The sequence below is a fragment of the Pseudozyma hubeiensis genome, assembly GCF_000403515.1.
Source record: "Pseudozyma hubeiensis SY62 DNA, scaffold: PHS38, whole genome shotgun sequence".
NCBI classification, from domain to species: domain Eukaryota; kingdom Fungi; phylum Basidiomycota; class Ustilaginomycetes; order Ustilaginales; family Ustilaginaceae; genus Pseudozyma; species Pseudozyma hubeiensis.
The window spans coordinates 610811-626948 of NW_012133820.1; the positions used below are offsets into that span (position 1 = coordinate 610811).

Genomic DNA, 16138 nt, shown 5'->3' on the forward strand with positions numbered 1-16138 from the left:
TTGGAGCTCTGCTGAATTTCGGCGAGTGTGCATAAGCGAAATGGTTTGGGCGTCGAATCGCTGCGCGAACCCTATCTGTCGCGACTCGTCACACAGCCTTGGAGGACGCAATCGCAGGGTTGAACTTCGAAACGGCCGATGAAGCCTCTCCTGGAGGATTGCTTCGATATGTCCGAGCGAATGACACAGCAAGATCGAGTCAACTGTCTGAAGTGTCAAGGTCAAGCATGTCGATCTCCCGACGCTGCGAAGGTCATTGGCTGCAAGATAGCAACTCCGACAAACAAATGCAGAGCAATCGGCGGCTCTGTGTGACGGTGATGATGAAAGAAGCGGCGTGCCTGGTTTTTTCGTTTTTTTTTTGTTGGATTGATAGCCGAAGCACGAGAGAGAGTCACAGAGAGGCGCTGTGATGTGTGCCATTCCTCCACTCGAACACGACATCGCCTATGCGAGCTTCGAGATTATACGCGAGCTTGTTGCAACTGCGCCTTCGGATGTCGTCTGCCGCTCAGGAAGGTTCTCGGTCACAAAGCTCGCCGATCCGCTTCCTTTCCTGCGTCCCAGCTCCCACACGGTTAAGCCTTCGACGAGCTGGTTCACAAAAGTGCAGCTGCTCTCTCATATCAGAAGCGGGGCTGTCTTGTCAACCATCATATACCTCCCATCGCCCCACACTTGCATGAAGCCAACGGCAGTCTCCCTACTCTCCGTGTCCACTCGTATTGGTCGTTCAAGAGCACTTTCACCCGCGCGACCCGATCTCTTGTCATCTGGCGTTGGCTCATCGAACCTCGCCTTTCGTCTTGATCGCACAGCTAACCTCAAGCCAGCGAACTCGTTTTCCGTCGCCTCGTCATCGTCGACCACCAGATCGCTTTCGTCCAAGTGCGGCTGCAGCATCGACACCATGGCATCATCAAACAAGCCCGGTCCATCGGGTACCGAGCCCACCAAGACGCCCGTCTACATCCAGGAGGTGACGCCCGAAATCACCACATTCGACTACCCCTTCAGTCGCTTCGGCATCCTGCCTATCGGAGGTCGCAGCATCGCCATTAAGATGCGCGACGGTCGACTGTGGATCGTCCCCTCTACGCCTCTGGACCAGCCCACCAAGGCCAAGATCGACGCCCTGGGCGAGGTGGCTTACCTCGTCGCGCCGGATAACGTGCATCACTTGTTTCTCAAAGACTTCCACGCGGCTTATCCATCTGCCAAGGTGGTAGGCACCGAAGGTCACGAGGAGAAGCGACCCGATGTCAAATTCACCGGCATCTACGGCAAGGATCCGCCCACCACCCAGTACGGCTACGAATCGGAGCTGGTGCCGCAGTACTTCCCCACGTTCGCCAACAGGGACGTCGCATTTCTGCACAAGGACAGCAAGACGCTCATCACAGCGGATCTGCTGTTCAACCTGCCGTGCAACCAGCAGTACCGCAACACACCGTCGGGCAAAGCAACGTCGTGGATTCCAGGCATCATCTGGTTCTCAAAGCTGTTCAACCCTTATGCCGCCTTCCACAAGACCTTCCTGGGCACAGCGGGTATCGCGAATGGCATCCCCGGTGTAGCCAAGGGTGGATCTACGGAGGAGAGGAAGAAGAACTTTGCCGATGCGGCGTCGACGGTGGCTCAGTGGGACTTCCGACGCATCATCATGCTGCACGGCGATATTATCGAGAACAATGGTCAGGAAGCTTGGAAAGCAGCATTTAGCAAGTATGTTAATGCCGATGGCAGCTCCAAGTTCAAGTCGTCGTGATTCGACAGGGTCTGTAGTATTCGATGCAGTGACAATGATACGGTGGTCTATCTTTCTTCGATCAATCGCCTTTTCTGCCATTCCAGTCACGATCCTGGCAGCAACAGCGGCTTTCCCTGTGCTCTCGCTGCTAGTCACTTGTGAAATGTGGCGTGGTGTGACATGAAGAGTGGCTTAGAAGGTCAGTGTGTGATTGCGTTGCACCAGCGATGTATCTCGATTGCATGCCACGATTCGCACCATCGGGCTCAAAAGCGTCACTTTCACGCGTCCACGGTCTAACCTTGGAAGCTCGACTTGCGTCATCCGAACGGAACGAAGGGCTGGGCTGAAGGCGGAGGAATGCAGCTCGAACTGAAGCGACGCGAACCCGAAAACTTCAACTCGGGCTGAGGAGATAGGCAAGAAGAAGCTTCATGTCTCAGAACCAGGCCATAGTGTGTGTGGCTCGGGCCAACTATTGGATTGGCCGTGCTCCCACGCAGAAAAGCTGCAAAGAAAGGCCCAACTGACCTTGAACCACACAGCTGCCTAAGCGAGGGCGCATTTCAAACTCGAAACGAAAGAAGGTGCTGGTGGAGGAGGCAAATCAATTTATCCTCCTTATTTCCGCCCTGTCAATTTGTCAAAGGCAGCAGAGCGGCTCTATTTGATTCAAAGCAGTGACATGTGGAAGGCGAATACAAAATCTGCAGCGTGGAGCCTGGACGAGCGTCATTTATTTCTTTGGTCGTGCCTGTGCTTGTGCTTGTGATGCCTTTTGTGAAACAGAGCCGCTGCCGCGCTTCTTCGGTCTGACTTGAGCTTGAGCCAAAGTCCAAGATGGCACAGTGACGGCTCGCTGAGCCGCATACTCTCCTCGCTCTCTCGCTCTCTCTTTTGTGTCCTCTCTCGACGTCAGAGTCAGTCTCCACCAGCACAGGACAGGACAGCCCCGTCACCGCCTGCTCCAAATCTTCCCCCGCACTCTCACACTCAGTCGTCATCTCAAGTCGATCTTGCCCGTGCCCCACCACATCGTGCACCTCACCTCATCACCATCCTCACACATCGTCCGCTTAGCCTCGACCGTGGTTCGATCCTAAGCAAACCCTGCACTGCTCGTCCTCAACGGTCGTCGCAACTTCTCGGCATCCCTCCGAACCAACGGCGGTGACCTCAAAACGCTGTCGTACAGTCTCGAACCTTGACTCTGGTTCGCACTTTTCCTCCTCCAACGATTGAAAGCAGACGAATCTTGTCCAACCAGCTTCTATTTCATTGGCTCTCAAGCTAGAACGGCGTCCACGCGGCTCTTCTTCTCTTCGTACCCCGGCTACCCGCAAAAGCTCAAAAGCTCAGAAGCATCGATCGCCCAACATGTCCGTCGAGTACGTATCACATCTCCTGGAACGCCTTCCGTCGAGCCGAAATCGATCAAGGCTGTCACGACACGCATGTTGCGATGGCGTACAGAATCAGTCTTCCAAGACCGATTGCGGTGCTGCGCAGCCAGGACTGGGCGAGCCGGTGTTGCTGTCACGAGAAAGCACCTGTGACAGCGGCAGATCGTATTCATCGACGCTTGGTGCAAAACTACAGACTTGCTGACGATTTCCGCCTTTTCTGATTCCCCTCGTCTCTCTTCCTCTACACAGACTTAGTCCCCACGTTCAGCTCGGCTTTCCTCGTAAGTGCTTTTTGAGCATGCGCTCTATGCATCTGTCGTGACGTTTGCTGACCTCGCTGTGTGTTTCCTTTGCATATTTCGCACTGCACCCGCGAAACAGGCCCTCTCACCCAGCTGGTGAAGCGCACCCTGACGGTCTCGAACCCCAACAACCAGCCCGTTGCCTTCAAGGTCAAGACCACCGCACCCAAGCAGTACTGCGTGCGTCCCAACTCGGGTCGTATCGAGCCGGGCGAGAAGGTAGAGGTGCAAGTCCTCCTTCAGCCCATGAAGGAGGAGCCTCCCTCATCCGCCAAGTGCCGAGACAAGTTCCTTGTGCAGTCAACCATCATCACTCCGGACTTTGAGACGGCCTCGCTCCAGGAGATCTGGCCTACGATCGAAAAGGAGAACAAGTCGGCGATCCACGAGCAAAAGATCCGATGCGCATACCTCCCCGCTACCACCGCTCCGCTCGCCGAGGAGGACGAGGGCAACACTAGCCAGGCCAACGGCGACGAGCGATACAGCACGGTGCGAGGAACACCGAGCAAGTTCAACGGCGACGACAGCTACTCTTCGCAGACGTACAACCCCATCGCTGCCGCCCAGAACGCTTCGGCGAACACCGACGGCTCGTCGGCCGTCAAGGCCAAGGAGGCTCTGTATGCGGCTGGCGGTGCTGCTGCTGCCGGTGTCGGTGCAGCCGCGGTGGCTACGCGAAACGCCGGATCGGGCGTCGTCAACGGTGCCACGTCGGGCGCTTCGGCTGCCAACAAGGACACCTCGAACCTCTCCAGCTCGGAACTGCAGGCCGAGGTGGCCCGGCTCAGAAAGGAGCTCGATGCTGCCAAACGCTCGTCGTCTGGCAACGTGCAAACCGCCTCTGCTGAGGGTGTTCCCGTGCACATTGTCGCTGCTATTGCGTTTGCCGTATTCGCTATCACGTACGTCATGTTTTGAAGGAGGGCCAGCCAGCTGAACGCCCTGATCGCTCAGGTGGTTTTACGGATCTACGAGGTCGGCTGTTGTTACCCGGCAGACCGGCTGATCTGGAAAGCTGGCTCGGGAGCGTTCGAGGACATGCTATGATCGAAAAATTTCGAGCACCAGACCTTGATATGACTTTTTGTTTTGCTTGTTCATAATGATTGGTGTTTTTCCACACTCTGCAGTTTGTGGAGATTTGTGTGTGTCGGAGATGTGAGAGTTTTGACGTGTCTTGCTCACGCGATGAGAGAGGGAGGGAGAGGTTACAGGGAGGGGCTCAGGGAGACTTTTTCGCGGGGGTTTGGAAGATCAATCGGAGGGACGGGGTTGGAATTGAAGCTGGTAATTGCAGAACTGGGAAGCAGAGTTGGAACGTTGACACTATGTACATGAGGGGGGACGGGAAGTTGCGATCTACTTGAGCTTTCTGGTGCTTCTTGTGGTGCTAGAGGTGGATTTCTTCGGCGTGCTTTTGGTGGGTGTAGCAGCGTCCTGCTGCTTGACCTTTGCACCTGCCTTCTTGATCGCCGCGGTAGCACGGGTTTTCCTCGGACTAGGACTGGCAGTCTTCTCCTCCTCCTCCGCCACCTGTACCTTTTTCACCGGACTGCTTGTCTTGGTCGGTGTAGCTTCTTCCACCTTTGGGGGTTCAGAAGGGGTGACGTGTGTCTTTACACCGAGTTTTTTGTTCCACACGGGGAGGGCGGCGCTGTTGCCCGTCTTGACGTCGATGTTGTTGACGTTCTCCCATCCACCTTTGACCCTACTCAGGACGGCGGGGATGACAGCGAGTAGGTTTTCCGTGAGTTCTTCGGGCGAGTGTTTGGCCATGTAACCGATCTTGATCGTTGTGCAGGAGCCTTTGTTTTGGAGGAAAGTGGTCGCGGACATGGCGGAATCGAGTTCTTCCTCCAACCCTTTCTTGGTCAAGTTGACCGTGATAGGGTGTTTTTTGGCATCGAAGAACACTTTGCCGCAGAGGTTCGGTAGCGTCGGAATGATGCGAGAATCGGCCAGGAACAGATCATGATCTTGGACCAACGCCCGACGTGCATCGAACGGCTTGAATTTGCCCTTCAACTTGGTCACACCGACAACCCTCGAGATGGACTTGATCCCCCTCTCCACCAGCAGATCCTTGTACTCCCTCTGCGGATCCTTCACCAACAAACAAACGGACACGTCCCCCGGAGTGTGCAGCGCGTGCGGGAGGTTGATCCGCACCGGTTTGACGTGCGATGTCGGACTGAGGTGCGAAAGGGTCAGTTGAAGGTACACTGTGTTGGACGGATCGCGAAGCGAACCGGAAGGACCGTCGAGCGGAAGATCCGTGGAAGAGGTTTTGGATCGACGAGCGATGTGGGCCGAGAGTGCGCGGAAGGCTTTGAGGACCTGCGTGGGGTCGAGGTTGGAGTTGGAGACGCCGATTTGGGAGGAGGAAGGGGTGGCGATGATGGGTTTCTCCGCCGCAGCTGCGGAGACGGAAGCGGTGGATTTGGTCTTGGTCGGCATGGCTGAGTGAACCGAGAGGAGTGCGTCGGATGCACCGATGGGAGATAGGGACGATGCGATCGATGAGGCAGGGATGCGGAGAACGAGAAGGGAGGGAGGGAGGTGGAAAGCAAGGGTCTGGTGTGCGCCGCCAGTCGAGAAGAAAATGTGTTTCGTGACCCTGCAACAGCGAAGCAAACGGGAAATTTTCAAAAATTCCTCTGCACCCCGAACAACTTGGGCCTATAATGATTACATAATACAACTTCCTTAACCTCCACCTTTTTGGCGTCAGAAGTGAATGCACGTCGACAAGAAGAAAAATTGGCCGGTTCAGGGCAGCTCTGTCAAGAGCAAACACAAACCTTAATGCTTGCATTGCACTTGCTCCTCCCTCTCCTCGAAACCCATCGTCGACTCTCATCCTCACCCTCTATCCCTATATCATGTCGTCCTCATCATCCTTACCCGCTTCAATGATCATCTCCGAGTTCGAACCGCTCTTCCAGCAGCTCGAAACCGAACGTCTCCTCTCCGACACTTTGCGGGAAAAATCCAAAGACCTCGATCGACTCTACCGCTCGCTCTCCGCTCAACTCAATTCTGTCCACTCTGCATCCTCACCTGACCAGTTCGCTGGAATCGTCGCTCGAACGCTGCCGCTGTGGACGACAGTTCGATCGTCGATAGCTGAGCTGGCAACGCTGCTACCGGAGGATTCGTTCTATCGCTGGTGCGACGATTTCTCGTATCCGTTGAAGAACTTGACCTCGTTGATCGCGTTGATCGTGCTGCTCGGATCGGGCGGATTGGTCACGAAGGCTCAAGTAGGCAAAGTCATGGGATTGGATAGGTACGAGGAAGGAAAGATTCAGCTCGTCACGGAGGATTATCTGCATGGACTAATCAACGCCATCAACGAACTGCCTAGGTTGGCCGTCAACAGCGTCACCGGCGGTGACTTCCGAACCCCCGTCAGACTAGCCAGATTCGTAAAAGAGGTCCATGGCGGTTTCCAGCTCCTGAATCTTAAAAATGATAGTCTCAGAAAACGGTTTGACAGTCTAAAGGTATGTGTTTCTTACCCCCCACACACACACGCCGAGGAAAAAAGACAAAAGTAACATGGCTGACAAAACACATTCTCTTGAGCGCCGAAAACAGTACGACGTGAAGAAGATCGAGGAGATCGTCTACGATATCTCGTTGAGAGGCTTGGTCAACGGCGAAGATACAGGTCAAGATGGGCTGGCGTTCAGATGGGGAGATGAGCGGCAGGTCGAGTTGGTGCAGTTGCTAGCCACCGACGGTCAGCCTTCCACTTAAAAGTCCGTTCCGCTTACTGGACCACCCACGCCCACACGCACATCCCCCACATGTCAACTCGATCCACATCCGACCAGCATCGATTCTCAGCGTAACTTATCATGCCACATTACATTCATCTCTAAACAAAACCTTGTCTGCGCTGCGGTCTCACAACGTCTTGACCCTCTCATCCTTGCCCTCTGCAGCCTGCTGGATCAACGTCATCTGATCCTTCGTCAGTTCACCCGCGATCCTGGCCCACACATCCGGCCTCTCGCTCTGGTAGCTCGCCAGCAGCTGCCTGAACTGCTCGAAGACCGGCACCGCGTCCATCGGACTCTCGTAGCTCAGCTCGTCATCCTCATCGTCCTCCTCCAAAAAGTCGTCCTCCTCATCCTCATCGTCTTCCACCTCCTCCCCGTTCGCCCTCGCCCGCAACTTTGCCCTCTCGCGTGCAAACATCTCCAGGTACTCGTTGTCTTCGTCCACTACATCCCTGTCGTCGTCCACGTCTTCGTAACCAGAGGCATCCCCACCGCCTCCAGCTGAGAACGCGAACGACGTCTCGTCCTCTTCCTCCTCGTCCTCGTCGTTTTCGAAGGCTTCCAGCAGTTCGTTGCGTTTCTTGATCGCTTCGGGAAGTCCATCCAGCTGTGTTGCCAGTGCGACCAAAAACGCAGGCAGGTTGTTCTGCAACGCAGCCGGAAGCGATGCCGGTTCCAACGCCAGCAATTGGATGATGGCCGAAGCCGCGACCTTCTTCTCGTGGACCCTGTTGAGCTTTGGCAGCAAGCTCGTGATCGCTCCGAACAACGCCGCGGTGGCACCCTTCGCTTCGAGCACCTGCAGCGTCGCTCCCGCGTTGTACACCAACGCATCCAGCACAACGATCACCGACCATTTCCTTACATCCGCCTTGACCTTCTCCTCGTCCACCGTATGCGGCAGCACCACCTCCACGATTCTCTCCAGCGCTTCGTCCACGCCTCCCCGCAAGAGCAGCAGAATCACATCTGCCAACTTGCACGCCGCCACCTGGTCCGTCATGCCCAACTGATCCGACGTCATCGCCGTGAGGAAGATGTCCACCAGCATCGACTTGTACTCCTGACTCTGCTGGACCACCTCGACGCCGTACGAGACGCAGTTGTCGATGGTGGGTAGCATCTCGGACAGGTAGTCGATACCGGCGCCCTTGAATGACTTGTAGATGAGCGTGAAGATGTGCCACATGCCTGGACTGACCTTCTTCTGGTAGTAGGTCAGCGTGTCGGTGAGTTCGAGACAGTCGTCGAAGAGTTCCACGCAGTCCTTTTCCAGCGTGAATGCAACGATGGGCAGGACGACGGCTTCGAGCTTCTCGAGGATCTCGGGTTTGGATTCGGCTGAAGCGATGATCTGGAAGATGGTGTTGAGGCAGCCCATGGCGGCGAACAGCTTGTCGTCCTCGTGGTTGTCGATGTTGAGCTCCATGGTCCCGTCCGGATCGCGTTCGGCGCTTTCGAGGTTCTCGTTGACCAGACGCATGTACGACTCGGCCATCTGCTCGGTCAGCTGGATCGAGAACGGCAAAAGCTCCTCGCCAAAGTTGGCCACCACCTTGGACTTGGTCGGCGACAAGATGTCGAGATCCGTCTCGTCGCTCAACTTGAGCAATTCCTGCATCAACCTAGCCGCGTTTGGCGCCATAGCAGCGTGCACCTCGTCATGGTCAATCAGCGACCCGATCGCCTCGGCCGCGACCACCCTCACGGGCAACTCTGCATCCCCGATGCAGTCCATCACACCCCTGAACACCGCCTCGAGCGTAGCATTGTCGCTCCACTGCATACCGTTGTGATCGAAGGCCTTGACCAGATCGCACGCGCGATACCGCAGGAACTTGTGCTCGCTCTTCATCTCGGGAACGACGTGCTGGGCGAAGAACGAGTCGAGCATCCCCGAGACCTTTTCGTGGTTGACCATGGTCAGATCCATGGCGCGGCAGAGGTGGAAGGCGCCGTCCTTCTCCTTTGCACTTCTCTGGGCGGGGTAGGCGTTGACCACCGAGGTGACAAATTCGAGCAGCGGCATAAAGGCGCTCTTTGTACGCTTCGACGCAACCGTCTGGACAAAAGTGGCAGCCGATCCGGAGACCGATCCGATCTCCTCGAAAGGGTCGAGGTTAGCACGCACAAAGTCGACAGCGTCGAGCTCCCACAGTTCGTCATCCTCGTCGCTGAAGCAGAGGCGCGGGAAGATGAACGACTGGGTGAGCTGGAGAACGTGCGGCTTGAGAAGCGCCCATGTGGACTTGGGCTTGACGCATTCGGTGAAGAACATGCAGAGGAAGTAGAAGGCCTTCTTCGAGATCCACATCGATCCTTGGCTGTTGGCATCGGCGATGCGAAGGTAGACTTTCAAGATCTCCGGAGCGAAGGTCTGAACAAAGTTTTCTGCGAAAGGCTTGTAGTTCTTCATGTCCGAGGGAAGCTGAGATGGGTTTCCGTAGCGAGAGAAGAGCTTGTTGAGCGAGTGGAAAGCCCACTTCTTGGCCTTCCACCAGGGAGCCACCTCCCTGCCGTCGTCGTCCGAGGGCAGCTGCGAAGGGTCGATCTCCTTCTGAACCACTTGCAGCAAGAACGTGCCCCAGGGAACGATCGACTCGTGAGACTGCTGATGCTTGGTCAGCTCTGCGTGCATCGAAGTCTTGTAGATCTTGAGAATGACATAGAGGATCTCGCCAACCTGTGCAGAGGAGGCGTTGTCCGAGTTGAGCAGACTGTTTCCGGTCTGCAGGATGAGCGGAAGAGTGGCGGGTGCGAGCTGCTCCATCATCTTTGTTCCGTTGTTCCACCTGTAGGCTCGCACCACCTCGAGCAAAGCCCTGAGACCTCCGTACACCTGCTGCGGCTCCTGACTCTGGAGCAACTGTCCGATCTGGTCCATGAGGTGTGGCCACTGATCGGGAAAATCACATCGTGCAATCGTACCCAGCGCACTTGCAACGTGAACACGGATGGGAGCAGGAGCCTCGACGAGCGTCTGGAGGATGATGGCCTTGATCGCATCCCTGTCGCTCTGAGGGATGACGACGACACTGGGAGCACCACGGACGACAGTCGCGTCCCAGTGTCTGCGAACACGGTTCTTGAAGTAGATGGCAGCGGCTTGCCTTACTGAAGCGTCGACCTGAGCGGACGATACGATCTGGAAGACCGACGAGAGCATTCCATCGTGGGCTTCGACTTTCTTGAGCTCGAGCTCGGCGGCCTTGCGAGCATTTGGATTAGGATCCAACGAATGGGAGAACACCTGCACCAGAGCGTCCATTTTCGAGTCGGATCTTCCCTCCAAAAGAGAGAGAAAGCTGTGTGACTTTGTAAAGTGACTGGAATGGACGGTGTGGTGAACAAAGGAGGAAGGAGGGAACGAGTTGCGGAACAATCGACGTGTGCTCGAGGATGCGGGTGCAGCGCGAGAAGAAGAAAAAAATCAGAATAAAAATTTAGAATATGGTAGGTAGGTCACAGAGTGTGGCTGAGATGTGGTCCAAGCTTTGTGAGGTGTGGGCGGCAGCTGAGTGTGGGCTACTTTTTGACCAAAATGGTAAATGCTGCGCGCTGCTGCCTTAGAATTTCGCTCCAAGAACAACACTTGCCTATCGCGTCTCGGCTTGTCCGAAAGAGACCAACACCAAATAACCACAGAGCGAACCGGCCGACTAAGCCATTTTCATTTGCTCCACTTCGGTGTTCATCAAAGGGTCTTCCGTCCCCACCTTTCTTGCATCATCACCATCATCATCGAGTGTGACGAGGAAACAAGGGCTAGAGAGGGATCGACATCGCTTTCTTGGCGTCCCACCCTCGGACGTGGTCAGGCAGCTAGCACAGTAAAGCATGCCGCCTAGATCCAACAGGTCGTCACTTCAACGGACCCTCTCCAACAAATCCAACAGCTCTTCTTCGTCGTCCTCCGCCAGCAAGCCCAAGCTCAAACAGAACAAGCTTGACTTTTCCTTTCACTCGACGACGACGACGACGACGAATTCAAGTCGTCCTTTTGGATCAAGACCGCTCAGCAGCACTCCTTCGTTTGGCTTGCCAACCGCTGCTGCTCCAGCCGCACCACCGCAACGGCAGCAGCGTACGGCCTCACCACTTCCGCCAGCGCCTCCGAAATCCACCATCGCGACGGGAAAGCAGAAGCAACAAGACTTCTCTACACAACTCGACGATGGGGACCGGTACAGTCAGGCAAATTCACTCTGGTCCGAACGACTTGCTCCAAACAGCGCCGAGGAGTTGGCTATTCATCCCAAGAAAGCAACTCAAGTACGGACATGGTTGGAAGAAGCATTCTCCTCGAACCCTTCGCTGCTCAGACCTCGAAAGTTGCTCGCATTGACAGGTCCAGCAGGGGCCGGCAAATCAGCTACCATCCGTGCACTTGCCGCCCACCTCGACTTCGACCTGCTCGAATGGCAAAACGACCAACCTTCTTTCGATGCAAATGCACCTGCTTCAAGCTTCGCCGAACGCTTCACAGACTTTCTTTCCAAAGCCGCAAAGTTCCCCACACTGGACTTCCAACATGAAGATGCACAGGGCTCGACTGCGACACTCGACACCGCCAATCGACGCAGAGCGATCCTCCTGGAGGATTTGCCCAATCTACACCACCTTCCCACAAAACAGCTCTTTCAAGCCTCGTTGCAGCATCACATCCAGCAATCGACTCAACTCACCAGCCGAGGTTTCTCCAACGTTCCCATCATCCTCATCGTCACCGAAAGCACTCCCAGAGAGGACCAGGATCGGTGGGCAGGAGATGCAGGTGCCACGTGGAAGGACAGGATTGCTTCCATCATGGATACGCGTACTGCACTAGGTGAAACGATTCGCAAAAGCCCAGCGTACACAGAGGTGAGGTTCAACCCCGTAGCACCGACGATCGTACTCAAGGGTCTCAAGAGGGCAATGGAGCAGTCCGGAAGAGGTGGAAAGGTGTGGTTGGAGCTGCTGCAGGCGATCGCTGAGGATTCGAATGGTGATTTGAGGGCTGCAGTGAATTGTTTGCAGTTTGTAGGGGTCAAGGGGGTGGGGGAAGGGGTGAGGATGAAGGGTGAGGAGGGGAGGAGGAGGGTGAGGAGGTTAATACCGTTGGTGTCGGGGAGAGAGAGTTCGTTGGCCTTGTTTCATGCGTTGGGAAAAGTGTTGTACAATAAGAGGGAGGGTGATGCCGGCGATGAGACTCGAAATGCTCGATTCGCTACCGAGGATGATTCAGACGATGAAGCCAGATCCGATACCGAAAATACGCGGCTTCAAGAACGGCTGACTCGAGCCATGCGGTCCATCATACCACCCTCCGACGACGACGATGAAGTGGTTCAAACACTTCCCGATCACCTATCGCACCTTTTCCGACGGACATCGCGCGTGCACCCAGATCAACTGTGGGCCGACCTACCGGTCGATGCAAGCATATTCCAGTTGTACCTCCACCAGAACTTTCCGCAGTTCACGACCGAAGTCGAGGAGTGCGAAAGTGTGCTGGAGGAGTTCAGTACGGCGGATGTGTTGATGCCTTTGCACGAAGGGTACAGGTTTTCCACCTTGTCGGCGTACTACGGGTTTCTGATCTCGGTGCAAGGAACGCTGATGGGTTTGCCGAGTCCTGTCAAGCGGCAAGGTCAGAAGCTGGGGAAAGCCACGTGGTGGGATGTCCAAAAGAAGCTTCGTGGCATCATGCACGATGTAGAGGACGTCAAATCGAGCTCCACCAGGGTCACGGGTAGCATCGAAAGAGAGGATTCGACCGTGACTAGGTTGAAACGCACCAAGTTTCAAGTATCACTCCCCATCACCGACGATATGGACAGATCAGATGCCGGTCTGGGCTATGCTTCGATCGATACGTTGCTCATGCGTAGCGATACAGTGACGCTGGTTACGGAGGTCCTGCCACTGTTGGCGAAGATCAAGCCAGATGCGTTTGAGGGGAAGGTGGGTGAGGTGACGAGGATGAGGTTCGAGTATGCGGGAGTGGCGGATATGGCGGATAGGATGTTGGGTGAGCACGAGTCGGGGGTTGTAGATGAGGAGGAGGGGGAAGCGGTGGAGGGGAAGGCTTCGAGTGGGGATAAGCGTGGGGTGAAGAGGAAGGTCGCAGATGGAGGCGGGGAGGTAGGGGTTGAGGAACAGTTGATCTTGAGCGATGATGATATTGGGGAGTTCTAGAAGCACGGTGCGTAATGGTATAATGCCAGCTCTTCGCTTCGACAGGTTTGAATTTGAGATGGGTGCGAGCGAGTGTGAGTGCATGGTGAGCGCGTGTCCGCACATGACGAAGAATGGTCGACGCAAAGCTGTTGCGTCTGAGCCATCCGACCAATATTCGGCCGGCCTATGATCTCCACTTCGTCGAGCCATTCTGTTCGTGGGGTGACGAGATGAGGCACCGGTGTCGATTCGCGAGTCGAGCATCTGGAGTTCTGAAGGCTAGCGATACGGTACGTTGGAATTGTCGATTGGCGAACCTCCCAATTTTGGCCATGAACTCGCTGCTTCGTATGGATCCATCTCTTGCATGCTCAAGTAAATTGCTTCGCTCTTCTCGTCTCGAGGTCAGCGGAGGATCTCGTTCTTCGTGTCGGACCGCTGAAAGAGCAAATATCTGGACAAACTTTTTCTTTTGGTCCGTCGGCGAATTTTGGCCGAATCGCCCCCCGAACCCCGCAAAAAAAAATGAGTTTGGATCGCTCTTAGCCGACTTCGCTTCGATGCTTGACCGACCTCAATCTGCGCGGAGGTGTCTTTAGCGAGCCTGCGATTCCAATTTTAGCGTGCGTTGGGTAGTGGCTAGCGTTCGGCCATCTTCTGTTTTCGAGAATCCCCACGTCGATGGCATGTGGAAGATGGGGTGGAATGTCGACGACGACGGTGAATCGCCGTTGTTGTTGCGGTGGGGGGTGGGGGCCGAGCGGCTAAGTTGGCCGAAGGCTGGATTGGAATGCCTCGCGTAAAAGGGCAGGTGACGGTGAGTTGGGAAGCTTTCGGCGGTCGCTAGTTGCTGACTGTGGTCGATGCGTATTGTTTGGTCGAGCTTGTAAGCAAGCGACGAGGCTTCATACAGTCATGATTCGAGGGTTGACTGTGAGTTGCCAAGCTATAAAAGCCACGGTGGGTTCGGAGGATCGGACTCCCTTCCCACCTTCGTTGCCAACTCTCACACTTCCATCAACATGAAGCCCTCTCTGACGACTTATCTGGCAGCAATGGCTTTGAGCCTCGTTGCGACCACTGCACGCGCAGGACCGGCGAGCATCCGATACGATTCGACGCTCTTGCCGCGCGTCGCCTCTCCAGTAGCTGCCGACGACTTCATCCACGTCGACAAGCTCCGTCTTCGCGACTCGTCCAAACGCAACTACTACCTGACAGGGTTCAACTACTGGGCGTGCATGAACCTGGCCGCCGACTCGGACGCCGGCGGTGACTACAACCGCTTCATCCGCGAATTGGACCAGATGGCCGCCGTGGGCGTCAATCACCTACGCATCATGGCCGGCTCAGAAGGAGCACCTACGCAGCAGCCGTTCCGTATGAATCCTCCGCTGCAGCCGTCGCCCGGCGTGTACAACGAGAAGATCCTCAAGGGCCTGGATAGGTGTCTGGCTGAGATGGCTCAGCGGGGAATGAGGGCGACCATGACGCTCAACGATCAGTGGCAGTGGTCCGGCGGGTTTGCGCAGTACGTCAGCTGGGCCAATGGGAACGAGACGTATGCCTACCCTCCGTCGTGGAACTTTACCGCTCCTCCGCAGCGAAAGGGCCCGCCGGGGAGGGGATGGGGCAACTACACTACCACCGGCAGCTTTAACGACTACGTCGACTATGGCAATCGCATCTACACCGATGCAAAGGCAGAAGCTATGTTCAAGAGACACATCAACAAGGTGATCAACCGACGAAACACGGTCAACGGCCGTCTTTACAAGGAGGATGCCACGATAATGACGTGGCAGCTGGCCAACGAACCGCAGCCAGCCAACCAGGAGAATCTGTTGGGTCCGTACAAGCTGCAGTACGCTCCCAACCCTTCGGACCCCCTGTTGCCCTGGATCGACCGCATCTCGACCTACATCCGCTCGCTGGCGCCGCATCAGCTCATCTCGACCGGGTTCGAGGGCAAGCAGGGCGAGTGGTACTGGAAGGCTGTCCACCGGCCCAAGAACATCGACTACGGCACCATCCACGTCTGGGTCCAGAATTGGGGTGTCTACGACATGCTCAATTCGTCGCGAGCCAACCTGAGACAGGCCGAGGAGTTTGCGGCCGCTTTCATGGCTAATGCCTCGAGGTGGGCTGGCGACATCGGCAAGCCGGTGTTTCTGGAAGAGTTTGGCATGGCTCGCGACAACTGGAAGAACAACGTGACCGCAGGCGAGTATCAATATGCGACCAAGGCGACGACCCACAGCAAGGACGAGTATTTCTCGCACATCATCGGGCTCGCCGTCGAGAGCTTCAAGAGCAGCAGAGGAGGCTTCGTAGGAACGAGTCCCTGGAGTTACGGTGGTACCTATCGTCCTGAAACACAGCAAGCCAATGAGTTTGGCATGTGGTGGGCGGGTGATCCTCCGCACGAGGCGCCTGGCTGGTACGATGTGTACGACAAGGACTATGCCTTGCAAATCGTGAAGAAGCAGAAGGAAACGGTCGACAAGTTTGTCAATGGCAGTGGAGGTCGTTGATGCGCTATCAATGCGAACATGTTCAGCATCTTTCATTCTTTGTCGCCAATCGTGTTCGTGACTAGGACTTTTCTTGAAGGGAAAGAGGACAGGAGAAACGGGGCCGAAAAAGATGGCTCCAAAATTGCAAAAGCGGAACATCGGGCTCGATGCTGCCGTTCAATTGATTGCCGCTCTTCTTCTGTTCAGGGTC

The 16138-nt window shown here is 55.8% G+C and overlaps 8 protein-coding genes across 8 annotated transcripts; 5 read left to right on the top strand and 3 right to left on the bottom strand.

Annotated features, from left to right (window-relative positions):
• Positions 1–138: 138 nt before the first annotated feature.
• On the top strand, positions 139–1768 carry PHSY_003949 (hypothetical protein; the record flags this gene model as incomplete). Its single annotated transcript, XM_012334566.1, has 2 exons — positions 139–252; positions 377–1768. The coding sequence occupies 2 exons, from the start codon at positions 139–141 to the stop codon at positions 1766–1768; spliced, it is 1506 nt and encodes a 501-aa protein (XP_012189956.1).
• Positions 1769–1942: 174 nt separating this feature from the next.
• Positions 1943–2315, bottom strand: PHSY_003950 (hypothetical protein; the record flags this gene model as incomplete). The annotated part of the gene is made up of 2 exons (XM_012334567.1): positions 1943–2157; positions 2282–2315. The coding sequence occupies 2 exons, from the start codon at positions 2313–2315 to the stop codon at positions 1943–1945; spliced, it is 249 nt and encodes an 82-aa protein (XP_012189957.1).
• Positions 2316–3704: 1389 nt separating this feature from the next.
• PHSY_003951 (hypothetical protein) lies at positions 3705–4379 on the top strand (the record flags this gene model as incomplete). The annotated part of the gene is made up of 1 exon (XM_012334568.1): positions 3705–4379. One exon carries the CDS (start codon positions 3705–3707, stop codon positions 4377–4379), a length of 675 nt encoding a protein of 224 aa, XP_012189958.1.
• A 441-nt stretch (positions 4380–4820) lies between these two features.
• Positions 4821–5918, bottom strand: PHSY_003952 (U3 snoRNP-associated protein; the record flags this gene model as incomplete). The annotated part of the gene is made up of 1 exon (XM_012334569.1): positions 4821–5918. One exon carries the CDS (start codon positions 5916–5918, stop codon positions 4821–4823), a length of 1098 nt encoding a protein of 365 aa, XP_012189959.1.
• Positions 5919–6373: 455 nt separating this feature from the next.
• Positions 6374–7223, top strand: PHSY_003953 (hypothetical protein; the record flags this gene model as incomplete). Its single annotated transcript, XM_012334570.1, has 2 exons — positions 6374–6967; positions 7062–7223. The coding sequence occupies 2 exons, from the start codon at positions 6374–6376 to the stop codon at positions 7221–7223; spliced, it is 756 nt and encodes a 251-aa protein (XP_012189960.1).
• Positions 7224–7373: 150 nt separating this feature from the next.
• On the bottom strand, positions 7374–10517 carry PHSY_003954 (hypothetical protein; the record flags this gene model as incomplete). Its single annotated transcript, XM_012334571.1, has 1 exon — positions 7374–10517. The coding sequence occupies one exon, from the start codon at positions 10515–10517 to the stop codon at positions 7374–7376; it is 3144 nt and encodes a 1047-aa protein (XP_012189961.1).
• Positions 10518–11086: 569 nt separating this feature from the next.
• Positions 11087–13429, top strand: PHSY_003955 (hypothetical protein; the record flags this gene model as incomplete). The annotated part of the gene is made up of 1 exon (XM_012334572.1): positions 11087–13429. One exon carries the CDS (start codon positions 11087–11089, stop codon positions 13427–13429), a length of 2343 nt encoding a protein of 780 aa, XP_012189962.1.
• A 1037-nt stretch (positions 13430–14466) lies between these two features.
• PHSY_003956 (mannan endo-1,4-beta-mannosidase) lies at positions 14467–15945 on the top strand (the record flags this gene model as incomplete). Its single annotated transcript, XM_012334573.1, has 1 exon — positions 14467–15945. One exon carries the CDS (start codon positions 14467–14469, stop codon positions 15943–15945), a length of 1479 nt encoding a protein of 492 aa, XP_012189963.1.
• Between the last annotated feature and the right edge of the window lie 193 nt (positions 15946–16138).